We start from the raw sequence: 27127 nt of genomic DNA, 5'->3' as shown, positions 1-27127 counted from the left end.
TACCTGTGCTGGAAGCTTCTGATGTAAAGTCACAACTTTAACCATTAGTTGGCCACGTGAATAATTATTCATAAATGAAATGTTTAAAATTAATCACCGTGCATCATTTCGTTCAGTTTAATGAAACATTAAAAAATAAACTAAACCAAAAATTTATTGGACCATAACATTAAATAAATAACCACAATACAAGACATAGAGTAAACTGTACTGTTGCACTAATTTAATTGTAAATTTTTTTAGTTGATGTAAGTTATAAAAAATTGATTTACCACCACTGTCTATGAAAGCAACCAACGCTGGTGTTACACCGTGATCCCACAGGGGGCGCTGTAACGAACACATTCAGACTGGGTCTGAGAGAAACAAGTAAAGCAAACGAACAACAACAGTTTTAGGTTCAGACTGAAACAGGGAGCCGAAAACGACTAAAAACATGTTCAGATTCAGTTTCAACTGCAAAAACAGCTCAGATTCAGATACAAAACTGACACAGTAATCAGAGCTCCACTGGTTGTTGTGGAAGTTATTTCTCTGTCATTTCCTAACACATTTGCTGCATCTGGCGTTCATCATTATTATTTACGTGTTTAAGAACGCGTTTTAATTACAAATTCTACTTTTACAGTAGCAGAATTGATGTGAGTCTTGATTGAGCACTGGAGCAGGTGCTGACATCTAGTGGTCAGGTTGGAAATCGTGGAAATTCGGTCAAAACCAGGATAAAAAATATTAAACTGTGTATGTTCTGCCTTCACCAACTTAGGTATTTATGCAGCTTCTCTATTTTTGATCATGTTGAATCAAAGGCTTTTTTTCCTATTTTAAATTACACATATAATAATAATAATAATGAAATGGTTTAAATGAATGAATCACTGAATGACTGATTTAAAAATGATAGTCCTAAACATGTAGTTTATAACTTTCCTTTTATGTTGGTGAAATAATTCCTCTCTTGAGGAACAAATACAACAAGTCAGTTGTTCCCAACCTGGGGCCAGTGAACTCAGAACTGTTGGTTTAGTTAGGTGTAACACGCCAGACAACATCCTTAACTATTTGCTATAAAACTAATGAAGGTGTCTGCTGTGGTCGGTACAGCCTGGTGGTTTATTTCAGGGCCTTTGAGTTGTGCCAAAGCATTTTTAACTCGGTTTAATTTGTCATCAAGAAGCTTAGTTTGGAATATTTCCTGGAGACAGTAGATTGTGACCGCTGTGAAGGCTTGTCTTTACCTTTATTATTTATTACTATTATTAATTATTATGAAATAAGATGTTTTTGATTATCTGTTTTACTAACTTTTTTATTTATTTATTTTTTTTAGGATTTTTGTGTTGTATCTGGATTCATGGCGTATTGGACTACCAAGTGGAGCATTTCATCAATGGAGCTAAAGGTATTCCTTGAGTGCATTAATGTTTTAGCCCTCTTATTTTTACCTGAGGTCAAGGATCGTCTTCTCCAGTTGCCGTCCCTGAATTCCTGCGGACATTGTGGAGAAGATGTGGCCAAAATAACCTCTCTGGGCCTCCAGAACCCAGTACACCGTTGTCTCATTGATTCAAGCTATTAAACTGATATCCGTTTGGAGAGATTTAAGGCAGCTCAGATGGAAAACTAAACCACAGGAAGTTTGGGGAACACCTTGGGTTCCATCAGGAGTAACACATGGAACACTCTGGAAGCAGACACAAAGCTGGATGGGTGGAGTTAAACGTCATTAAGTCATTTCAGCTGTCTGAATACCTGAGACGTCCTAGCACACATTTGTAGCTTTTTCCCTGTGATGTAACTAGCATCACTTCTACCATCAGACGATAGCGCTTGTTCCTACTCAGACCTTTCCCATGCGATTTATTTTCTCACATTTTAAGAAGACATGTTGACAGGCAACTGAATCATCTCCTTCCTTAGACGAACCTTCAACACAGGAAGTGATGAACTGCCGTTTTTTTAAAAACAAGATAAACACTTGAACAAAAGCTTTAGTTCCATGTATTTATTCCAGGTATCGTGTGAGTAAACAATGTGTTCTAGCTTATATTTTCCATAAATAGTACCAGTCTGAGAGGTTAATTGAGCTGCAGGTTTGATGTTTAATGATTGGTACCATGTGCTGTAGCTCTCCTTCATGTGGTCAGACTGCAGCTGTGGTGGTGGTTGATCTGGATCCTGTTTAGGGTCACATCAGAGACCTGGATCCGTCTTGTCCCGTCTCCTGAGGGAAGGAGACTCAAGTGAAGTGCTTATAATCCTGATTAATCCACTCATTAGAATATCACCATGCTGATTAATAATCTTAATGTGTGTGTTTTGTGGACGGAAGCTGTGTGTGTATGAGAAACAGTTGAGCCATGCGGGATATTTGTGTTGATCAGCAGTAATATTTCCAGTTAAACCAGCAGCGGCCTGGTGGAGGAGTGACATTGCGCTGTGTTTTTGGGACAATGCCCTCCTGTGGTGTCTCCTGGTCCGGTTCCTGTCCTCTCCTCTAGTGGTGAGGCGGAGAAGCGTCTCCCGCCTACCAGCGCCGCGCGCCCGCACACACGCGCGCGCGCTCACAGCACTTATGTGTTTGTCAGACTCAAATCCGACCGAGAGGAGCTAGCCGCCATTTTCTAAGCGTCTCCTAAAAACGAGAGAAAAAGGCTCGCCGCAAACTGCCTTGTGGATTACCCCCCTGTCCCGGGGAATCGGGGTTTTCGCTCCAGGATTGTCGTGAAATCGCTTACATTAGATGTAATTTGGAAGAGGACGGACTGTTTCACGGCCTGGGCTTATATTCGCGGTGGCGGCGAGGCGAGGTGTAGATCGTTGATTCGCCCATTGCTGAATCCGGAACGAAGCCGAGCGGCTCCGACAACCGGGCCCTTTCTATCTTCTGGTTGGTTTTTTTGGATTTATTAATGGCAGACTGATCGAGTTTACCCTCGGGTCTTGTGTTCGTACTCTTGGTTTTTTTCCACCTAAACTGCAGGGGACTGTTGCCGAAATTCCCTCGGATAGTGCAACCTCGTCACGTGGTAGGTTCCTCCTTTTTCTTTGTTAGCGAGCTAGCCAGACTGCCTGGTCTACTCCCAACTTCTCAGCTTTTCTCATTCCTGTTGTAATCTCAGGCACCGTTTGATCAACCAGCAGCTATTGGACACATCAGACGGCCGCGTGAGATTAAAACCACCTCGTGTTTATTTATTTAGTTAATTACGATGCCCGCGGTGTCTACTGCACCACATCGCTGTTTAAAGTAGTTTCTATCTTAAACCAGGGAGTCTTCTAGCGGCTACATGTGCACATTTACAGGGTTACGGAGGCTGGGTTATCGCTAGTAAATAATTCAGGTTTAGTACGAATGTTAAACATGGTAACTTTGGGCTTAATTAGCCTAAAACTACCACCCTGTGCGTTTGCGTGCATTATGTAGCCAGTAAAGTGTTAACTAGTAATGTTTGAGTGGATCTCCCGAGTTGGTGTGTAGCAGATCTGAGATGCGTCGGTCACACGCTGCAGACAGTCGGTGTGGTTCCACTGCAGCTGGTTGTGAGAGGCTCCAGCCTGCCAGCAGGTTGTTTCTTGCATCAGCAGCTTTCTTCGGGCCAGCGATCAGCAGCCGCGGCGGCGACTCGCTTTCTTTTCCTCCGTGTTGTATTAGGTGGAGGGATTTAACCAGACATCCACCCGAAGGTTCTTCAGCTTGCTGCTCGGTGATGAACTCTCCTCCTGTTACGGGAACGAGTCAACAATCTAGAGCGTTCGTGCTCTGTTTTCCTCCGAAACTAATTAAAAAGGATCCCGATGCAGTCCCGCTTCCACTGGTAAACAGGACGCCTCGGCACCCAGCTGCCTTTAAACGCTCCAACGCGTTAGTAAACACTGGGAGGACATTTTGATGATTACATTGAGATGGACTGACGTTGGACGTGGAGGCTTTTGTCGCATCTGAAACCAGCTAACAGGAAGAAAAAAAAGCTCCGGGATGTTGATTGTGACGCTTGTACCGACGCAGATGATTGAATCCCCCTGTGCGGCCCGGGTTCATTAGGTGTGTTTGGAGCCGAATGGGTGGTTTCAGATGAATTGCATTGCATAATCTGCGTCGGAAATACCAACATGGCGTAGTGCGCGCCGACTCGAAACTGCGGTGAAACACAGCCCCCATTCATCTGAGCCTGCAGACGATGCGCAGAGATGCAGCTCTTATCGTTGGGATTGAAGGGAGCTCTTTTGAAAGTTTCTCATATCGTAGGTATAGGTAGTCAGAGATGTTAACCATGGAAACAATGCTGGATGTCATTGAAATTCTCTTTGCATGCAGCATTTTAGACGCACATTCCCAGATGTAGTATCAGGGAAAGTGGGATGATTAGAATAAGTTTGTGTACAAATGACAAAGCAATCCTGTGAGGATGACTACGTGCTTTGAGCTAATGTTGGGCCTAAATCCACCTTCCACTGAGAAACCCTGCTGCATACCAGTGCACATGTAGGGCAGTGGGGTTTGGTCAATTTGCATTGCCTTCTTCTGTTTCTGTCTTTCTTCCCATGTTGTTGTTTTTTAAACATGATTGTCATTAGGAAAGGACACTTTAGACGTATCTGCACATGCAGGCGTGTAGTGGCTTATATTAATTGTTCATAGCCCAGGTGACTGCTCTTATTCATTCTGTATCCTATGCATACTATTCCCCAAGGTCATTTCTTATCGGTTTTATGAATATCACCGATATTGGCTTTTTCAGATCAGTTACTGTTGAATCTTTTAAATAAATAGCGTTTTATTTAATTACGGTAATTGATGCTGGTTTAATGTCTAATAATCAAACCCTCAAATATTTCAAAAACCCAATTTTTTTTCTTTTAGTAATACTCATGACTAAATGTATTTCTGTGTGTGTGTGAGGGAGAGAGTCAGTTTATTGGGCCTGCGTAACTGGGAAATAGTTCTATTGAGTGTATTTGGGTTATTACTACCTTGTTAATGAAAAATGTAAGTATTTTTCTTTAGGTGGTTGGAATTTTCCAGTCTCTGTATAGGCTTACACAACCTGTTGTGCAAGTGTTTTATTTTTATGTTCGATTAGGTCCGGCCATAGCCCCGTTAGCTGACTTTACTAGTCTGATGTATGTAATGAAGACAAGTAGATACAGATTTTTAAAATTCTAAACCTTGTGTTTTAAAATCAAATTACCAGTTACAACAGTTCTTTACTGCATGTTCATAAAATGCTACTAAAAATGTAATCCTGTCTAAATCTCTTGGATGATTAGAATTTTAAATGTATATTATTTTTCAAAATATCTGTTTGCATTAACTGATTATATTGTACCCCTTTGCAGGCTGCCCTCAGGTGGGGCAGTAAGCGGGTGGTGTGGAGCAGGCCGCGGTGCCCGTCCCTCTGCACTGCATGGCTGCGATGGCGCCCGCTCTCACCGACGCCCCAGCCGAAGCTCACCACATCCGCTTCAAACTGGCTGCCCCATCCTCAAGTTTGTCACCAGCCAGTGCAGAGAGCAACAGTAACACCAGCAACATCCTCATCCACAGCAGCAGCCCCACCAAGTGCAAGGTCGGCTCTGACGAGTGCCCTCTCGACTTCTGTGGCGGAGACCAGGAGCAACAGAAACAGCAGCCCCCACCTGACTCTGTGTCCCAGGCCTCGGCCTTGGGCAAACTCCAGCCTCTGGTGGCTTCATATTTATGCTCTGATGTGACATCTGTCCCTGCAACTAAGGAGTCAATCAAGCTTCAAGGAGTCCTCATCAAACAGTCTGTGTTGAAAGGCCACAGAATACTGCCCAGCGCCCTGCTCAACGGTGGTGGAGACTTCCTCTTGAGGAAGAGGCAGGCAATAGAGCTGTCTGGTGGCCAACTGAAAAGCCTCATGAGTGGCAGCACAAACGGGAGTGGCCAGCCCATGGCACCTGTCAATGGCCTGGCCAAGAAGCTGGCCACAATGTCGGGCTCTGGCTGTGTGGTAGCAGTGAACGGCGATAAGCCTCCCACCACCACAGACTCTCAGTCCCAGAACCTGCCACTGGACGCTGACACCTTTACAGCTACCATATCAGGGCATAACCCAGTAAAAGAAACCCTTAAACAAAAGAATCCCTCTGGGGCATCAGAACATGCAGATGGGAATAACTTGGAACCACCAGTGCTTCGTTCTGCTGCTTTTTCCCCCTTTTTCCAGGACAACTCTAATTCTGCTGAGCAAGTTAGTTTGGATGAGGCTGATTCCCATACGTCTACCAGTCAGCCCCAGGGTTCTGACAGGGAGAGACCGGGTAGCAGCCAACAGGGCTCCCCAACATGCACAGCTGTACTCGAACCCCCTCTTCCATTTGGTTCCTCCTCAGACAGCCTTGACGCTCACATTAAAGAGCGCACGCACCTTAACAGCAGACGCCAAGCTGAAATAGAAAACCGTCTGCGGCGCCTGCGCAAGCGTCTTCAGGTGGTACAGGCTAAGCAGGTGGAGCGACACATCCAGCAGCAGCTGGGTGGCTTCCTGGACTCGACTCTTAACAGGATACGAACTGGAAACCGCAAATCGGAGGTGGCTCCTTCGGCTTCATGGAGGACTGGACGCCACTGTTCCTCAAACAACAGAGGTAGCCTAAGTCGGTTCTTAAAAAGTGGTTCTATGCCCTTGGAGCTGGAGAGGTTGTATTTGAGTGGATCAGCCAACCTTCATTCTGCAGAAAAAGCCTTTGACTCAGATGTAACTGAAAGTAGCTCTGGTGGGGACTCTGACCTGGAAGAGGAGGAGCTGTCTCGTGCGGATGTGGAACAGCAACACATCAAAATGTAAGTGTAGCATCCTCTAACACAGCAGTTGGATGTCACTGAAGATATGTGTACTGCTTTGTGAAGGCCCAAACTTCTAAAGAGATTTCTGTTAAAGGGCCTCTCATTACGAAAGTGGGATTAATTTAAAAATGTGTTGTACAGTAACTCATATCAGTCATCATCTCCTTCATGGTACTGATTTTGTTCCCAAAAAAGTCCCTGTATATGACCTAACAGGTGCTAATGACCATTATAACCGTCTACCTCGGTTGTGGTTGGGTCAAAATTCAGGGAGGGGCAGAAACTACTCACCCAGAGTATGTGTGGCCAAGTGGGCGATGTCCTGTAGAGAAGCTCCAATGGACTGGGGGGGGGGGGGGGGGGGCTCCCTGGTCACACAGAGCTCCCTCCTGAGAGAGACCAGGCTGAAACTGAACGTTGTTTATCCTTGGAGTGAATGAGCAAGCGGCTACAGAGCCATCCTCTGTTTTTGTTAAAACCTAAACCAAGAACCAACATTTACTTGGTTTCTGCAGAAGGTGTGAAGTTTTGTTTTTAGGTTTTTCCTGTTGTAGAACTGGATTTGTATTAGTTGGAAAATGGAAATGTTTTCCATGTGAAGTTCACATCTGAGGCGATTTCTCTGTGCAGTTAGCTTTAAGAGGGAAAAACAGTAGAGCAGGTGGTTCAGCAGTGTTAATGGACTTACTGGCCCATGTAGGATTGGGTAGATCATTAACAAAGTAGCTCTGAACACTGATTTCTTTATTATCCTTTTCTGTCGACTTCAGACCTTTGACCTAAAATTCATGGTATCATAACAGGAAGTCTGTATGTTGCATGCATAACTACAAAATGGTGTTATACGCAAAGCATGCATAACTTTACTGCATGTGTTTTCATAGGTAATTGGCATTGTTTATGTGGAGGGTAATAAAGTTGGATTCTGAAATTTTTTTTATACACAATCATTTAAACATACATAGATAACAAATGAAAAAAAAAAGTAAATAATTTTTCACCCATTACCTTTTGAATTAACATTCTTTTTCTTCATGTAAAATAATTTCAGATGGCAGAAATGTTTTTACCAAAAATCTTATGTGTACAAATAATAAATGTCATGAGGCATAGAATGATGATACAGCGCTTTAGGACAGTGTGTGTTTTGGAACATTTATGTGACTTTATCACTAGAAAAATTAACCAGTCTTTGTGAACAAAAGTATTTTGGGTTCTCAAAGATATTTATTTAAATTACACACTTGTATTCCAAAGATGGGAACAAGTTGTCTGAGTTATCAAAGTTAGGAAAAATATAATCTATTTAATAATGGTCATATAAAAATTTGCCCATCCTTAATATCAGCATTCATATTTTATTTATTCAGCATCGCTCATCAGCTTGAATACTATCAAACTAGAGCAGCAATCTTTCAAACTGAATTCTTATAATGATTTTTCCAGTGAGGTTTTTCAAAAATGTTAGGTTTTTGTGCAATTAAATGGACATCTTTTATGCTGAGAAAGAACATAAATTAAAATGTCTGTATATCCTAGTTGCAGTAGCAATCTATTGTGCAGGGATCGATTAGTCGGCTGAGATTTGTTTGGTCTTGAATTTCACTTCTGGTTCTAAACTTGTGAGCATGTTGTGTAGAGAACAAGTGAAATGTTACATGCAGCTATCAAATATTTTATTATTCGAATATTCTATCAAATCCTGTCGATTAATTGAATATTCTGTATAGGGCTGCAGCTATCGAATATTTTTGTAATCGAGTACTCTATCGAATCTTTTATCGATTAATCGAGTACTCTAATAAATTACCTTTATCTGTTTGTGAACCATTATGTCAAATAGCATGTTATAAAATATGAAAGACCTTAAAATGAGCAAGCAATTGCCAGTTATTCAAGTTTTAATTGGTTTTCAAAACTTCAGCGCTTCAACTTTACCTTAGGGCTGCAGCTATCGAATATTTTAGTAATCAAGTATTCTATCGAATATCCCGATTGATTAATCGATTAATCGAATAAAACATACTTTTGCTAAATTAAGGTTCAGTTATAAATATACAATATAAAAAAGACAGACTTAATGATGAAAACAACAAATTGAAATGTTATGTATAATGACATTTTATTAATGTATTTGTATAATGGAAAATAGTAATTGTTTCTTTAGAAAAATCAGAACTAAAATTACTTCCACCTTAACATTTGAGATGAAAACACAGATATAAATAATATTACTTTTAACTTAACTTTCCCTGAGACAGTTACATAAAAAAAATAAAAATATTCGTTGAATAACAAAAAAGCAGTTATCACTCTTAGTATCAAAAGAATGTGCAATAAATTGTGCCGTTAACACTGTCCTTCAAATGTGCAACTTTATATTCAGAACTAACATGTAAGACAGTAACTTGGCACACAAGTCCTACTACTGTAAACAAGGATTTTAAACCGTCCTCAAGAGACTGCCTGGGGAGTGGAAGTACAATCTATCCAAGGAGCCTGTGGTTGCAGTGAAGGAAGGTGAGCATATCTACATGCTCAGGGCTGAGGCTTGCCCTCTTTGACACAATATTACCTGCTGCTGAAAACAACCGTTCGGATGGGGTGGATGTAGCTGGAATGCAGAGCAGGGAGTTTGCCAGCTTCGCCAATGTTGTAAAGCGTTGTTCATTAGCTTTCCACCAGATCAGAGGATCATCCTTCTTTGGAAGGGACTGTTCTCCGAAATATGCCAAGACCTGTGACAGTTGGGGGAAAAAAGAACAAACAAAAAAAATCTAAAAATGTCTTAGGCTTATTCAACATTATAAAATATTCATTTTCTGTTCTAGTAGAACATTTGAACTGCCTTATAGGAAATTGTTACCAAAATAAAAGGGGCAAAAAAAACAAAGCATTATTTATGTTTACCTCATTCTGTATAGCTTAATTTGACAGCTGTTCTTCATCTTGCTCTTCATCACTGCTGGTGGAGTCCGAGTCAAGGAAGGATTTGGTCATCTTGTCTTTATGTGCTGTAGATGGAGCACCCTCTGCTGTGCTGGATGCTTCATTTCCGCATCCAGTGGGCCTCAGTTGCTGCTTGACAGCAAGTGCCATGGTTTGCAATGCGTTTTTGACTCTAAATGCTTGGCCAGCAGTTAAGAATTTGAGTTTTCGAAATCTGGGATCCAGAGAAGCAGCAAGCAATGTGATGTTTGGAGACTCAGGTTTGAACTCACCCAAGTCTTTCCATCTTGTTGTGACCTGTTCTTTTGCATGAGTCTGGAATGACACCACAGGTGGTGACTCGAGATTCTGACTGTGAAGTGACTTCTTAATTTTGTCAACGACATGTGGAAGTGCAGAATTTTGCTCTCTACTCAAAAACTGGCAGAGTGGAAGGGCTCCACTGGTCAGGTTTGAGATTCAGGTAATGTTTCCCTCTTTGGGTCACTTCTGGGTTAAACAATGTAGCAGTCACTGGCCATCTTTGTTCTTGCAGCCTTGACAACATGTCATAGGTGCTGTTCCAGCGTGTGCAGACATCCTGCAACAGCATGTTTTCTTTGGTCCCCATGTGCCTCTGCTTGACCTTTAACTTTGTGCTTGCCAATTCACTTTTCTTAAAATGTTCAACAGTTCTTGCTGCACCCACACACCTGGAGATAGCCTGTTGGCTTTTTAAAGTGTTTTGCATTAGGGCCTGACCGATATGCTTTTTTTGGGACCGATACCGATATAAAACTTTTAACAAAGGCCGATGGCCGATAAATCTCCCTCACAAAAAAAGAAATAAATACAAATGTTCTTAAGATTAAACCCTTCATTCTCTGCCTTTTTGATGCTAACTTATTTCTATATTACACACCAAAGAACTGTCTCAATAACTCACTAGGGTTTCCAAGTAATGCAAATAAGATTTATTTAGCAATCTCAAAAACAACAGAACACACAAACAACTCCTGAAGATGAGCAGATGCTGCAGATGACATCACAGGATGGATCTTTAGTGAAGTAGGCCCACACCTTACTACGACCCTCTTTCCATCTGTAATAAAATAATCAGCATAAAAGTACAGTTATATATCTGTTGATGCCAAGACAAAGTAAAGTGCATTAAATGTGGCATTTTTATACTTAAAAGTTTAAAAATTATCATGTAAATAAATGATATCAGGCATTGTGGCTCAAAACCAATGGCTCTGTTTTTGTTTGGTTCCCCAGCTGTTATGGTTTTCTCATTTAGTATTCAAGTCTTCTTTTTTCCTTCCACTGAATTTTCTACTCCGTTTGTTAGTTTTTTTTTTTAGTTATTCTTCTTTCCCTTTTAGGATTCTTTCTTCTTTAAAAGTATTTTCATTTATAGTTCCTCCTATGTTCCCCTGCTGTCCTCTGCTCCCACTCACAGCTCCTCCTCATAACTAGTCCTCTGTCATCTCTCACTCCTCAGTGCATACGGTTCAGTTTCAGTCATACTCTGCTGGTTTCAGCATCATAGCTACCTGATTTTTGCCATTAAAATACTTTTGAGTTTTACACTTTTGTGTTTTGATCCTTTCCAAAGCCGACAGTATTAGGAAAATAAAAATAAGATACGTTAAATGACTAGTATGTGGCAATGTATAAGCCTTATGTAAAATATAAGGCTGAAAAATACAATAGATTTATTCTATTGTAAAGAGGGATGTTTATTTTCTCGTATTACCGCCCATACTCCTCTCCCAGCTAGGGAGAGGAGGGGGGACTCCCTGCACAGCGTTTCATTGCTTTGTTGTCAACCCCCCCTCGCCCGTCCTCAGCTGCGACAACGGTCGTGTGCCGCCGAAGCGCCGCGAAACGGGGACCGCCTTCATTCGTCGCCCTTGTTATCCTATTCTGCAGCGCTTCGGCGCTCCAGCCCGCGCCGTGCAGCGATCGTTTCGGCGTCTGCACTATTTTTTCCGCGAGCCGCGGGTGAACCGCGTGAGTTTGAAAAGACTGCTGAAGATCGGAGGAAATTGTCCGAGAATATTCCAGAATGTCTACCAGAAAAAGGGGAAGCAGTGTGAGCTCTGCATAGAGCGTAATGCTGCGGCAGTTTTATTTCATTTTTTCAGGTTAACTTTTCAATACGAGGTCACGAGCCACACAAACTTAGGAAGCATGTTGAGGGGAAACGTACTTTTGTCATTGCTTATTTTACCGTTCAACTTACCACTGACACAACAAATATGCTTAAAACTGAAGACTTACCTCCTACTTCTACTTCCTCATCACCATCGTCTCTGCTTGACTGAATTGCTTCTGCTGCTCCGCTGCATGTGTGCTGTGACGGTGGCTCCACCCCCCCACCCCCGAGTAGTGGAGCCACATGAGTTCATAAAGCTGGCGCCATCTGCTGGATAGGTAGCGCAATATTGGCCGTCTTTTTTGCTGATAGTGTTAATGACCCCTATATCGGCCGGTAATATCGGACGGCCGATATATCGGTCGGGCCCTAGTAACAACCTTTTGTGTCTTGCCTTCCTTGTGCAAGGTGTCAATGGTCATCTTTTAGACAACTGTCAAGTTAGCAGTCTTCCCCATGGTTGTGTAGCCTACATAACTACACTGAGTGAATTAGTAGAGTGAGGCACCAGAAGTCTTTAATATTGAGTCTTTTCTCAATATTCTAATATTCTGAGATACAGAATTTGGGATTTTCATTGGTTATAAAAATTAATTCAACATTTTAAATGTATCAGTGTGTGTGTGTTATTTTATTTTTTCTTTATGACATCACCTGTGGTTTAAAAGCTTTCATTTCTGAAAAGGTCCATAAACGTGTTCTGTTTTCCATCTTTCTGAGAACGTGTCCTACAGACACTGACATGAGCTTTCCGCTTTGGCAGCTTGTCGACATGTTCTAGTCCTTCATCTAGAATCATCACTGGTGTGATCACGAGAATCATCACACCCCTACGTCTGATTAGTTTGTTTATGCGTTTTTAATGCCACCTCTTAGGTTCTAGTATTTAAGAGGATTAATATTTTCTGGATGCTGATTCTTTTATTGTCTGTGTTGTTTGATGAGTTCATTGTCTGTCAACGTAAATGGGCCATGGTGTGTTTCTACTTTACCATGACAACTTGCTAGTGTTTGAACATGATATGGCTTTTATTGTGAGGTAGCAGAAGCCTTTGTTACCTTACTGTTATTAGTAGATCTCTATAAAGAAAGCATTAACATTTCTAAAGGAATGCATTCATATTTAATGCATCAATTCAGCTTTCAGATAGATTTACCTGTAGTTTTGATAACAGTAGCACAGCCCATTTGAAAATGAGTGTATGTGTGCAGGTCTGTTTATTTTTTGAGAGGCTACAGTGGTTGGGGGTGCAAAGTCGCAGATTAATGAGCATCTGTTGATGCTGATCACAGAGTGCCGTGAAAGGCTCTTGTTGAGCCTAGGGATGAGTGATAGGAAAATGAATATCGTGATAAGAATTTTATTCCCTATCAGTTGATTGGTATAATCCATATAAAATCACAATTTTAGTCAATCTTTAATGTTCTCTAATACTTCTCATGTTTGATTTGAAGACGGAAGATAAAAAAGAAGAAAATCCAAACAAATTCTTTGCTTTCAATGTTATCAGCCATGTCCTACTTGCGGTAAAAGGTTATAGCTACAAAAAGGTTAGCTGTTAGCAGTGTGTTGTTTCTATTGAGGAAAATTTTAAATATACTTTCTTGTTTTAGTTATGGCCTGAAATTAATATCACGTATGTTGAGGATTTCACCTCTGACTATATGTAGACGATAACCACAGGTGTGCGCAAAAACAAAAGTTGTTCACTAGATGGGGCTGTCACGTATTACGTGGAGGAGGTGATGCAGCTTCTTAAAGGAACATGAACGTCGCCAACCTACACATCTTTTAAATTTTTATTAAATTTATTGACAGGGGAAAAACAATATTGGTTAGAGTCAGAAATTTTGATAACCATAAATTTTCTATTTATTGCCTAGCTCTAGTTAAGTCCGTATTTTAGTCATACATAACCCCCAACTAAAGGTGAAATCTTTGGGAGCAACTGGTTGAAATGTGCTGTTAAAAAGCGAGGGAGTGACTTCAGAATTTGGCATAAAATGCAGTAAACTGTTTTAGACGAGTACAAATGCTTCTAAATGTTCTGTTAAATTAGTTTGAAATAACCCAAAGTGTTAACAGGTGAGCAGGATCTGGAAATCTTAATGATTTTATTGTGAAAAATATTTACTGGCTCTTTATTGTCATCTAACTGGTTAAAAACAAGTTTATGCTCCCAGCCTCAAGTTAGCGTGTCTCCCTTCCAGAAAGTGAGGTGTGTTATTGTTCAGCGATTACACCATGTTTTCACAACCAGTATTTATCTGACAACTGCTGCCTTAAGAGCACCACACCAGTCTACAGATAATGTAATGTCTTCTCCAGGCAGCAGCATCTCACCTATCAAACATCAAGTGAGTCTGGAGAATAACCTCTTTGCTTGTTTTCCGTATATGCATACAACTAATGCTGTCATCTGTGTCTGGTTTGGATGTGGTGTTTTCTATCTCAGAGACCTGGTCTCCAGCCAACTTCTACTGGAGACCCTTTTCCCTTCAACTCTGTAAAGATTTGACATCCATAATGGTGTTCACTTTGCAGGAGCTTTTAGCTCCACAAATTATTTTAATGTCATTCTGCATCTACCTACAGAATAAAAGAATGCAGGCACGTTTCATGAAGAGTGCAGGATGTTCAGTGTTTGAAACGAGTGGGCACTATTTCTTGTTTCTGAGGCAACAAAATGCTCATCGGGAAATCTAAGATCTTTCATAATAGCTTGAAGATGGAACAATGAAAATGTCTTTAGTTTGTGTAATCTGATCAGCGCTGTGCCCCTGGCAAACTGGTTTTAACTGTTACGATCAGATCTAGGCTACAGGGGTTGGTTCATTTACAGGCCCCGTTAGTGTCCTTGATTGAGGTAATTGGTTATGAGATGACAGTGAGCCGTTAATGCTTATGGCTGAGCATTATTCTGTAGTCTGAGTCACTTTGCTGTGTTTTTCCTGCCTTCATTCCTGCTGTATGTATGCACGTGTGATGTCTTGGAGTGCTGAGATAGTTTCTGTCTTATTTGACACATCTGGATGTGTTTAGCTCGACCCCGAGTTCCCCAACACAAACCCACAGGCATTGCATAACCCCTCTCTTTTATGTAATGACTGCTGCAACTCTCCAGTTGAATTGGCCCTCTCTAGTTTTTCCTGACACACACCCTGTGCTGTCAGCCTGCCTTGCTCCTGATCCTGGTTCAGGTTAAAGAAAATCTAGACCAGTTGACCATGAAATCTCCTGCCTCATGTACTGGCACATCATTCTTAACCCAAACATTTAAAATCTCATGTTTTAGTGTCAGTAGTTTTCAGTCTGTTTGAAGATCCTAGATTGTAGAGAACAAAGAAAGGAATATGACAACTGCAGCTTTCTTTTCTTTTGTTCTGGTCCAAGAACAAATATTAAGTGATTGAAGTAGGCTTGAAAAGATATTCTTGTTAGAAAAAGGGGCCCGGTTTATGTTGTATATGATATACAGGTCTTTGTTTTAATTTCACAGTTTCACATTAACAGATATTTGTTGTAGCTGAGTTGAAGCATTGTGTTGTGAAAATATAAACAAGTTGTGTATAAAGTGGGGTTATACATTGATCCTTAGTGCAGTGTTGATATTGAACCATTGACTTGGATGTTTTTTTTTTTTTTCCATTAATTCTGTTTGAAGCCACTTCTGTTTGGTTTAACTAGGTTTGGACATTTTGTAATCCTGCATTCTTAAGCTCTGACCTTGAACTGCTGTTGGAAGTTTTCAAACATTCCAGCTTCAGGAAAAGACACCTTATTCATTGCGAGTCCTAACACAGCATGCAAGTTTATTAGACTGGATAGAAACTAAGGTGAAGGCCATATAAGTGACTTTCATGGTTGAGAACATCTAAACCTGTGTTTACATCATCCTGCATTTAAAGCTTTCAAATTAGCTGTTGGTGGCAGACTCCGGTAACCAAGAGCAGATATTATTGGGTGCACATTCACTTATCTTAAAACGTGGAAAATTCTAGTTTAGGGCTGCACAATATATCGAAAAATTATCGTCATCGGGATAACAGGACATGCGATAGGCCCATCCATCGCAAAGCACGTCAAAAACGGCGATGAATGTTTGGTTCAAACATTTCCATCCATGTCATACATCAACTTTTTGTAAACCAGCAGTTTTTTACGCAGAAGTATTATTTGACCAATCAAATGTAGCCCTTCAGATATGTGGCCAATCAGATGGGTCCATTCACGTAATACGCCCGCCCCCTACGTAGACCCTTAAGCCTGATTCATGCTTCTCCATCTAGGGGGGGACCTATATTATTTATTGCATTAGCTACTGGACAACATGCACACAAACAACATTGAGGTAATCATTTAACTGCCATTATTTCACACAGAATCCCATCTCTCTAATCCAAGCCGATGTGCTTCTCTCCGCTCTGGCTGTGTGGTGGTCGGAGCGGTGAGCTTCGCCTGAGGTGAATGAGACGAGCAGGCCCGGTTCTCTTTCCCAGAACCGCAAGCCACCAAAATGGCATGATTTTATATAGAAATGCAGCTGCGCCGCCAACCGATTCTGAAGGAGCTTCAGTCCCAAATGATTTTTTTGTCTTTTGTTTTCACTCATCAGCCACAGATCGCTACTCTCGCTCACAGCAAGCTGGACTTTTTACCGTGGTGACTCACTCACACGTCCCTCTCCTACATTAGTTGGTTAGGCGGTGAATTAAAACATTAGGAATCCTAATGTTTTAATTCACTGTGTAACTAGTGTGTTTTTTCTTTTTGGGAGACGAACCCCACCTCCGCAACCAGGTTTTAATGGTTTTTAAGTGTTTAATGGTCTTGGGCCTTCTTATCTTTCAGAACTGCTTTTACCGTATGAACCCACGCGGTCTCTGCGCTCCTCTGGCAGCCATCTCCTTGTCATCCCTAAAGTTAGGACGCATATTCACGGCAAGGCGTCTTTCCAGTACTACGGTCCTCGCCTCTGGAACGAGCTGCCAGGGGACCTCAGGGCTGCTGAGAGCATTCATGTTTTTAGAAACAGGCTCAAGATCCATCTTTTTAGCTTGGCTTTTAACTGAATACTCTCACTTTTTAAATTAATTAATTACTTAGTTTATTTATTTATTTGATCTATTTTTATTTATTTAATGTATTCTTTCTTTATACATGCTTTTAAGCAATTTTTTACCTTGATTTATGATCAACATTATTTTAATAGCTATATAACTTTTTATATTACAATTCTCATTTTAGCTCTCTGGATTTTATATTTTAACCTTAATTTAACCTTTTTCCAGTGCTTTCTCTGTAGAAGCCCTCTGCCCCGGCGGCGGTGGTGGTCGGTTGTGGCGGCCTGGGTGCTTTCCATGTGTGCCTGGGTGGTGGTGGGGGTCTTTGCCCTCCCTGCCCTGTGCGCCCGGTGTCAGTGCCTCGGCAGCTGCTGCTGTCAGGGTGGATGGCTCCCCTGATGGCGTTTCCTTATCTTAGCTGGTCTGGCTCATCTGATCTCAGCCAATCGTGTGTTTTTTTTTTTACCAAGGGGAAGGGGGCGTGCGTGTGTGTGTGCTTGCGTGTGTGTGTGTTTGTTTGTCGGTGGAGGAGTGTTGTGAAGGGGTTTTTATTGTAAGACTTTTTAAAATTCTGGGAATGGGAGTGAATTTGGGTATGTGGGGCCTTTTTAATTTGTTAAGCACATTGAGTTGCATGTATTGTATGATTAAGTGCTATATAAATAAAGTTGATTGATTGATTGAGGTTATTCGTACGGAATCCCGAAAAGGTCAAAATTCCTCAAATGTATTTTTTCCTACTGGCTGATAAAAATGTATTGAATAGAGCAGAATAGGTTTATTAATCCCACAATTGAGACAGTCACTCATTACGGCAGCACATACACTTGGAGAAGAAGAAGAAAAGTCGGTAATCGATAGGAATCGAAATGAGGTATCTGAGTCGTTCAAAATCAAACGATGCCCAACCACGGCAAACATGCTTTCTCGACAATACTTGTTTTTTTGTGAGAAAATAAAGTGTAGAAATTAAAACGGATGTGTGTTAATGGGGAAATAGCTGGCGAGTCATGTTTGCGCATGCGCTGGGAGCGGTTCTGGTGTTGTTGGATTTCTGCACGAGGGGAAAATCGGCTTAGGTTGTATACTCATTTTTTGGTAGGGATGTCCCGATCAGGTTTTTTTGCCCTTGAGTCCGAGTCATTTGATTTTGAGAATCTGCCGATACCGAGTCCCGATCCGATACTTTCGATACATGAAAAAAAAGGAAGAAACTGTTCCAGAATGTTCCTTATTTTCTATTTAATTACCTTTTTATTTTAATTTTTAACAACCGATCACTTCTGTGAGGTAGCTTGAACAATCAAGTAATAAATAACATAAATTCTTCACTTTTGGACTTTATTGCAAATATAAAAAGTCTAATATAAAAACAGATAGCACTTCCTGCATCTCCCAGTCCTCCAGAGAAACTCCTGCCTGCTTCCTTCTTTTTACCTCACAAGTAACTTTTTAACTATCAGATCAAATTGATATATTGACCGCAAAAAAAAGTGGAGTCTGTGCTGCGCTGCCCGGCTGCGCCAGTGACGAGCGCTGCAGCGGGGACAGCGTGAGCGCGTCCACACGTCATGCTCAAATACAGACAGAATTTACCAGAGAGAAAATGACCGGACACGAATGACTGTGTGTTAATTTTATATTTTTTGGTGACGCCACTTAGAAACTTAAATGTTACTGTGGCCGTGTGCAGAACGCAGCTGGAGTTCATGAATAATCAGCGGTCTGCCTGCCGCTCTCTGCGTCTCTCAAAAGAATCCCCGCTATGCTGAGTCCATGTAAATAATATAATATAGGTAGAAACTGGATCTCTTTTGTGCTCCTTCTGGGTGTGTAAGTTAAGGGCATCAGGGGAGCCTGACAACCTTTAAGGAGAACCAAGTTGCTCTCCTGTAATTTGAACCCAGTATCCAGTCCGGCATCGGGAAGTAAAACCTGAGTCCCGATCAGTCTGAAACCACGTGATCGGGGCCGATTTCCGATCATGTGATCAGATCTGGACATCCCTAATTTTTTGCACAAGCATTTGTTTACTGTGAAGTAAAGTTGAAGTGCTGAAGTATTGAAAACTTTAATTTTGAATAAAACTTGAAGAATAACTGGAAATTGCTAATTTTAAAAGGTCTTTAATGTTTTATAACATGCTATTTGATATAATATTTTACAAACACAAAAGGGTAATTTATTAGAGTACTGAATTAATTGATAAAAGATTCGATAGAGTACTCTATTACAAAAATATTCGAAAGCTGCAGCCCTAGTTGTGATGTAATTCTGATCCTGTGGATAAGCTGTCAGTGAAAACTTTGACACCTGTTAATTCTTTCATTTTGGGCTGGAAATTATTAAAAAAAAACTGTAAACTATTTCATTACTTGTTCCCGCCGTCTTCCTGAATTATTATTCACCGAAAATGTTCCGGTATTCATTCAGGGAGAATCCTCCTTTCACGGAGACCCCTCCCTCCCTTCACAGAGACTCAGACCAGTGAAGCGCTTCACTCCAGCAGCACTTTCCATTGCTGTTCTCATGCTCTCCTGTATTTTTAATTCTAAAACTTTAAACCGGATGTCCAGACAGACTCCTGAATCCTTCTGTTAGCGCTTCACCTCAGGAACATCCACACACGACGCTCACCTCTGCTGACTCTGTGACGTAGGAGACGGATTTAATGCGTCGTTTTCAAAAACGTCAGATATGTGTCGGAATTAATACTACATGTTCAAGTGACATGCGTCGCATTTATAAAAAAATGTATCTGCTGTTCTGACTGATTAAAAAAAATCAGATGGGGCTCGCACGTGGGGGAAAAAAGCAGATTTGATGTGCTTCAGTGTGAACGTAGCCTTACTGTTACCGTTAACAGCTTAGTGATCCTCATTTAAACCCTCATCAATTCATGCTGTTATCATGTTCTGTAGTTCATAGAAAAAAATCAACAAAATATCTAAAAACTGTTGTAACAAATCTGCAAACACCTGCCACAGAACACTCACCCCCTCCCCACGGGTATCTTCCCTGAGAAGCTTCCGCTGGAACTGGAAACCGGTGGTACCGGATAAAACAAGATACCACTAAACATCAGTTGCCGTTTTCTAGGCCCAAGCGTCTTTTGTTGTCCGTAACTAAGTGGTGGTTTTCTTTTTGGGGCTCGTGGTTTGTTTTAAGGTTCAAGTGGTAGCGGCCGGCTGTTTCTCTTTAATGTTGTTGAGCAGACAACCTCTCACGCCAGTGGTGTTCAGTTGCTAAATATGTGAGTACGTTATGAGTGGAGGACCTAGCGAAGTGCTCAAGTGTAGAAGTGTAGCGATTCAGCGAGACCGACAACTGGGTGGTCCAATAGTTGATTTTCAGTCTGAAATGCAGACCTGCCAACCTGTACGCATTTTGCGTAGCTAGTACACAATTTGGCATCTATTTACGCTGGTACAACTCACCCCTCTAAACTAAGGTGCGGATACGTGAATTGAGTTCTGTGGCAAATATGCACGTGTGGTACGTGTGGTCTGACAACACGACTCAGCGGCGTGGTGAAGAAGTTTAGGCCAATCATCGTAGAAAAGCAGAGAAAAACCAGAGCTAATTATCCTGCCTAGCCTATTGACCCTTTGCACGTGACGTCACGCCACCCATGTGACCGCCCCCTTCGCCATGATGGATGGCAAAAAGACCATTTACACCCGTTGAAACAACAGTGAAGCTAGTCAAAACAAGCCAGTTTGTAGCCTTTTATCGCTTTTATTTAGTTGTGACAGTAAAATGGTTTTAGCGTACTGCGTGGTTGGCTGCACTAACAGACAAGGATGTAAACTCAACTCGTTTTTTTTTTTTTTTTAATAACTTTGATGGAGACTGAGGACGGAGATTAACTGCAGCGACCAATCAAGCGGACTAGCAGCCTCAGATTTGCAGCGAACATGTTTTTATCGGGTAAGATTAACGTTAATTTATTTCACGAGGAAGACAGGGACAGGGATAAATGATGCGCTTATACTAGTTAATGATAATCCTGATGGATGGGTATTTCACCACGGAGGATGCGCGCCGTCCACTGTAGTGTAAAGCGAGACAATTATTAACAATATTAAAGCTCCGATGTATGATTACGTGTGTTAAAATTCTGTTTTTTATTTATATGAGCGTCGGCGTTCAGAGATCTTCTCATTCCGGTGTGAGAGCAGCAGCTGAACCCGGGAACACCACCAGCTTTTTAAAAATCAGCTTTGGTGTAAAGTGAAACGCTGTTTACAACATAAAGTTATAAATCCAGAGGGGTGAGTTTAGGCAAAGTCAGCAACATGTTTACATCGGTGAACAGCTGCAGAGAGAACGTAAGCTAACGTTGGTAAGCTAGTTAACACACCGCTCTCTATGAGCCCCCGCTAGATGCGCTACTTCTTCTGATAACTGAACTGGGCATGAACTAGTTGAAGGAATGCTGGAGTTTTGTTTTTGTTTTGATCGCAAAAACAATTTCAGGCTCTACTTTTACCTTTGTTTAGTACTCGTGTCGCTCACTGTTTACATGCTTTTGCCGTCCAGCATGGTGGACCCACGTGATTAGGTGACGTCGGTGCAAAGGGTCAATAGTGTAACACCCCCGCCCCCCTCCTCCCTGCTTCGTCCTGCCCGCTGCTCCTCTCTCCCTCTGGTTCGCCACTCGCTGCTGTTCTGGTAAGGTAAAGTGTGTGTGTGTGTGTGTGTGTGTGTGTCTTTATCCATTGCAGATAGATTTGGCCTGTATATAAGGAGGAATGTGATTATTTATACAGTTTAAACACATACAGCTCATTTTGCAACTCATGCTATGGCATATGAGGGAGAAGCAGACAGGGAAGGGTCGGTTAGCAGACCTGCCAAAAAGAAGAGGGTCCATGTGTCTCAGAAGTTTTTGTCCAAATATCAAGAACAGTGGCCATGCTTGCGACCCTCTAAACAACCTCACCATGCATTTTACACAATCTGCAACTATGATGTGGACATAAGCCACCAGAGAGCTGCAGGTCAAACTGTAAAAATGTCTATAACCTTACTAGTCAAAATAAGAACTATGAACAAGAATGTGTGTGTATAAAATTTTCCATCCAGCGAATGGGGTGATTACAGCGTGAAAAGCAATGGAGTTGCAAAAGTCCGTGAAAAAAACGCTGCACAAGTGGTACTCAAAAAATTTTGACAAGGTTGGCAGGTCTGGAAATGTGTTATTGGCTGAAGTTTTTAGATAAATGCAAAAGAACCAATTGATTATTTTTTATTTCTACAATATATTTATAGCTATACTATTTTAGAACATTTTTCATCCATCCATCCATTTTCGGGCGATTTTCCAGAGTCAGGTTGCAGGGGCAGCAGCCTAAGCTGAGAAGCCCTGACTTGCCTCTCCCCAGCTACTTGGGGCTCCTCTGGGGGAATCCCAAGATGTTCCCTGGCCAGCCAAGAGACATTGTCCCGCCATCATGTCCGGGGTCTTCCTTTAGATCTTCTCTCGGTTGGACGTGCCCGGGAAACCTCACCAGAGAGGCTTCCAGGAGGCACCTTAACTTGATGGGTTGATGGTGGCACAAGAGTTAAGTGCTTGCCCCATAATTGGAAGGTTGCAGGTTCAAGCCCCACTCAATTTGTCACTGAGATTGTGTCCTTGAGCAAGACACTTAACTAGGGCTGCAACAAATGATTATTTGGATCATTGATCATTTGGATGGGGTCTCAACTCGATTAATCGAGTAAAATGAATGAAATGGGAAAATTTAAATCAAATCAAGCTTTATTTATAAAGCACTTTTCATACAAAACATGCAACTCAAAGTGCTTTACAGAATAACAAGACCCCACGTGTCCCACAAATGTCATTAACTAAATTACTTAATTAAAAACTGCTAGGGAAAGTTTTTCTTTCCTTCCTTTGTTTAATAACAAAACATGATTAGAAAACAGTTCAATAGTGTGCACAACAACATGCTATCTAAATATGTCCATATTTAAACTATGATCAGTAAATTTTGTGTATTTTATTAACATAGTAGGCTACTGGAAATTAGGGCCAACAACAACAGTATCTCTTTAGGGAATCGTGATCAATCCTACAACTCTCAGATAACTGGACAGCCTGCTCTACCTCCTGAGCTACTGCTTTTGCTTGGAACAAAAAATGATGCAAGAAAAATGCAAACGCAAGGAGACATGAAGTGTTGAGAGGTCTTAACAGGAAGGACGTTGTTAGTTCATGATGCTCTTCTCCAGTAACAGCTGTTCCAGTCATGTGAGGCTGCTGGGTCGTGGTTCAGATAGGATAGATGAGCCTTGTTGCCTTTATCGATGTCTCTCCCAGCAGAACCAGAAAAATAGTTAACTTTATAAACCTTTGTGTTGATTTTATCCTGTGGTCAGTGGCTTACTGGCTCTCATTTAAAACTGAAAAGTACATTTCTCCAAGACCTTTCTCCAAATTCTTTCGTCTTTTTTCTTGACACTATTTGTCATAACAATTACTAAAAGTGTTTCAGATTCACTTCTAGATAAATCTCCTTGAATGAACAGTGGCTCTCAGGGCTAAAATTACTCAAAACAGGATTCAGTAATGAAAGGTTAACCTTTAATGAAACTTAGATAAGTTATTGTGGGCATAGGTTTGACCAAATTGAGCAGGGGTGCCCAAACCTGGTCCTGGAGGGCCGGTATCCAGCCGTCTATCAATGCCTCAGTGCTGGTCTCTCGGTCCGCCAGGCGACGCCTCTTTCAGAAGTGTTTTCCTAACAGGAAGTGTGGATGAAATAAGTCTCCACCCATGCGTTGACCCTCACTTTAAAGAGTGGATCTATTAAACCTGGCCTGGTTATTCCTTCAGGTGGCTTTAGAAGTTTGACTATGGAAGCTCTGGGTAAATTAGGGGTGTGAATCTTAGAACAACTCATGATTTGAGTTGTAGTGTGACTATTGGATTCAGAATTGATTATTGATTCACAATCAATACACTTGGTAACAAATCGTGTGGGTGGGTTGTCTGAACACTGGAATAAAAGAGCATACAGTGTGTCCGTATGAGTATGTTGTAGTTGTCACCTTTTTCACATCCTCCGAGTTTGCAGGTATGTATAAAGGTAAAACGTGTAGTGGGATAAATCTACCTTGCTTTTTTTTTATGTGAATATTTTCCAGTCCCATCTGTCTCCTCTTCCTGTATCTCTCAATCCTGAAGAAAAACTGTTGCCTGGCTTCCTACTTTTTCACCTCATGAGTTACTTTTGAACTAGCCACATCAAAGGCATCTACTGACCGCAAAACAGCGGACTGTGCGCTGCGTGGCTACGCCAGTGAGGTGAAGTCCTCAGACCATGGGGAGCACGTCTGGCGTGAATAAAACAAACAGTACCAGAAAGAATTTGAGCAGACATGAAGGATAGTGTGTTAATACTTTTTGATGGCAACACTTTGAGAAAGTGACTGTGGCCGTGCGCAGGTTGCAGCTGCCTGGAGAGCATCGCAGATCAGCGCTCTGCGTTCTCTCCGCTCAAAAAGAATTCCTGGTACGCTGAGAGTCCATATAATTAATGTAATTTAGGTAGAAGCTTTATATTTTTCTGGGCTCCTCGTGGTTGTGTAAGTGTTTTAATTAGAACATGTCTAGTGGAGCCTGTCACCCTTTCAGGTGAGCTGGGCTCGTTGCATTCTGAACCCCGCGTGCTGGGTTAACCCCCCCGCAATGAAGCTGCATATTTAAACTTGAACATCGTAACCAGATGATTTGTGCAGTAAACCCATTTTTATTTTATTTTCACAAAAGGCAAATTGTAGGTTTGATACAACAGAAAACTGGGATGGCTTGCCGTCAAATTTAAAAGCCATCCCTCATTTATGAAGTCGATTTCAGTGTAAAAATTGGTAATTTTCTAAATAAAAGTGCTGGGGTGATGCAATTTCATATATATGTAGCTTACGTGTGACCCAATAGCTTATTTACTCCCAGTATCATTCCAGAAGTGTAGCAATGTGTTTTTTATTGACTTAGTCCTGGCAGTGGAGAGGAACAACTTCATATGGCATCAAAGATATCAAACGTGATTTCCATCTTTTTGGTTCAATGGCGGTCAGATTTTTTAAACTGTGACCTTTGAAGTCTCAAGGGATTTTGTGATCTCATGAGTCCAGTGAAGAACTTGGCAAGAAAGCCGTGCTATGGCCAACACTCATCCAGTGTGAAAAGGACCACTTTAAAGTTTACGAGTAAAGTGTTCCGCTAAGGTTAGGCGATGGGACAAATGAATCGACCATCAGCGATGGTCAAATGAGGCGATTTGTTTGTTTGTTGTTGACAAATATTTTACACGCTACGCACAGAGAACATCGTGGAGGTAACAATCAAGAAAAGATCTCCATCAGCGCATCCGAGCCTGTTCTCACCTCCGCCTCTGGCTGCTGACAGTGCGTGCACAAGCGGCACGCTGAGGAGGGGTTTGGAGAGCATCTGACACACTCGACATCGTGCACTACAGCGTGGCATTGGGTAGAAAGTGGAAACCCTTCTATCTTTCAGAGTCTGGATGACTTCTGGTTATTTCATTTGGAGAAATGTTTCCTGATTTAAAACTTTGGTTGAAGTAGCGCTCGTCGTTATTCAGCACCTGCTTTGAGTGTGTCTGCAGCGCACGGATCCATCCAGAACATTATTTAAACAGCTGTGAGTCTGTCTGAGGCACAAGTCTAGAAGCTCATAACCTCTTCAGCAAGATCCCTTGAGACATTTGATTACACACACTCTGCAGGTGACCAGTTCAGGTTTACGCGCAGAAGGAATGTGTGCTTGAGCTGCAGCAGATGAATTGTTCCTAATTTAAGTAAAATCTATTAATTGCATTGTTCATGTAACTGGGGCATTCTGATCAATTACCGCATTTTCACGACCATAAGGCGCACCTAAAAGTTTTAAATTTTCTCCAAAATGCAGAGGTGGAAAGAGTACTAAAATGTTGTACTTAAGTACAAGTATAATTACTTTCATGAAATTTTACTCAATTACAAGTAAAATTACCTGCCTCAAAATGTACTCAAGTAAAAGTAAAAAGTAGCTTATTTCAAATAGGGCTGAAACGATTCCTCGAGTACCTCGAATAATTCGAGTACAAAAAATCCTCGAGTCAAATTCTCTGCCTCGAGGATTCGTTTAATTCATATTTAATTAATTCGTGGCTTTGCAGTCGCCCGTGGTCATGTTTCACCCGGACTGAAATAAGTGACGCACATGCCCACTGGACTGCACACGCGAGTAGCGAATGTAACTTAACTTTCTCTTAAGCCATGGCGGACAACGTGGACCCCGGTGGAGTGCGAAAAAGACAGAAAATGTCAAGATGTGGGACCATTTTTCACGTCGTTAGGCGGAAAACGTACTCCAGTGTAAATACTGTAAAATGGATTTAGCCTAGCACAACACCACATCCTCCATGCTGCTGCAGCGCCTGTAAATGTCACTTCTGCAAGCGGACTCGGAGCATCTACAAGATAATGCATTTTAGCCTGTATTTCCATATATTCTGCGGACACTGTGCGACTTTTTCGTTTGTAGCACTCAGTTTCAGCTCACACCGTACGTCTGGTAGCAACACGTCGGACTTAAAATGTGCTAAAAAATAGCATTTTTACACAAAACGTCGGACTTTTTATTGTGTTATTGATGTTTGTTGTCCCTCGGGATTGCTGCAGGAGGACATGGGTATTTATGAGAGGAAAACGAAAGAAAGTAAATAAATGTTGTGTGATCTGTATAATTTGACAAAACCACAGCAAACATGCTTTCTCGACAATCCTTGTTATTGTGTGAGTAAAAACGTGTTGAAATTAAAACGGACGTGTGTTAATAGGGAAACAGCCGGCGAGCTGTTTGCGCATGCACCGTGAGCGGTTCTGGTTCTGTTTGGGCCGCAGCCGCTCGCAGCGCTACTTCCAACAGTTATCCTCCTAGTTTCTGTCTGGCTTGCAGGCTAGCAGATTCTCGCACGAGGGGAAAATCGGCTCAGGTTGTTTACTTATTTTTTGCACAGCCATTTGTTTACTGTGAAGTAAAGTTGAAGTGCCGAAGTTTTGCAAACTAATTTTGAATAAAACTTGAAGAATAACTGGCAATTGCTTGCTCATTTTAACAGGTCTTTCATAATTATAACATGCTA

General features: G+C 41.5%; 1 protein-coding gene across 5 annotated transcripts in view; it reads left to right on the top strand.

Moving 5' to 3' along the window:
* LOC107387287 (KAT8 regulatory NSL complex subunit 1) overlaps positions 1-27127 on the top strand; it is a 62122-nt gene that overhangs the window by 509 nt on the left and 34486 nt on the right. For 4 of the 5 annotated variants that reach the window (XM_054749488.2, XM_015962177.3, XM_015962176.3 and 1 more), the window contains exons 1-2: positions 2816-3029; positions 5341-6811. In XM_054749488.2, coding sequence (XP_054605463.1) covers positions 5409-6811 — 1403 coding nt within the window. In that variant the 5' untranslated portion in view covers positions 2816-3029; positions 5341-5408. Of the gene's footprint in view, positions 1-1330; positions 1403-2815; positions 3030-5340; positions 6812-27127 lie in introns of those variants that run through there. The other variant, XM_015962174.3, reaches the window with a different exon arrangement.

Source organism: Nothobranchius furzeri, chromosome 16 (assembly GCF_043380555.1).
Source record: "Nothobranchius furzeri strain GRZ-AD chromosome 16, NfurGRZ-RIMD1, whole genome shotgun sequence".
NCBI classification, from domain to species: Eukaryota; Metazoa; Chordata; class Actinopteri; order Cyprinodontiformes; family Nothobranchiidae; genus Nothobranchius; species Nothobranchius furzeri.
Note: the sequence above shows the minus strand (reverse complement) of the source record. Positions and strands in the feature narration are given on the sequence as shown.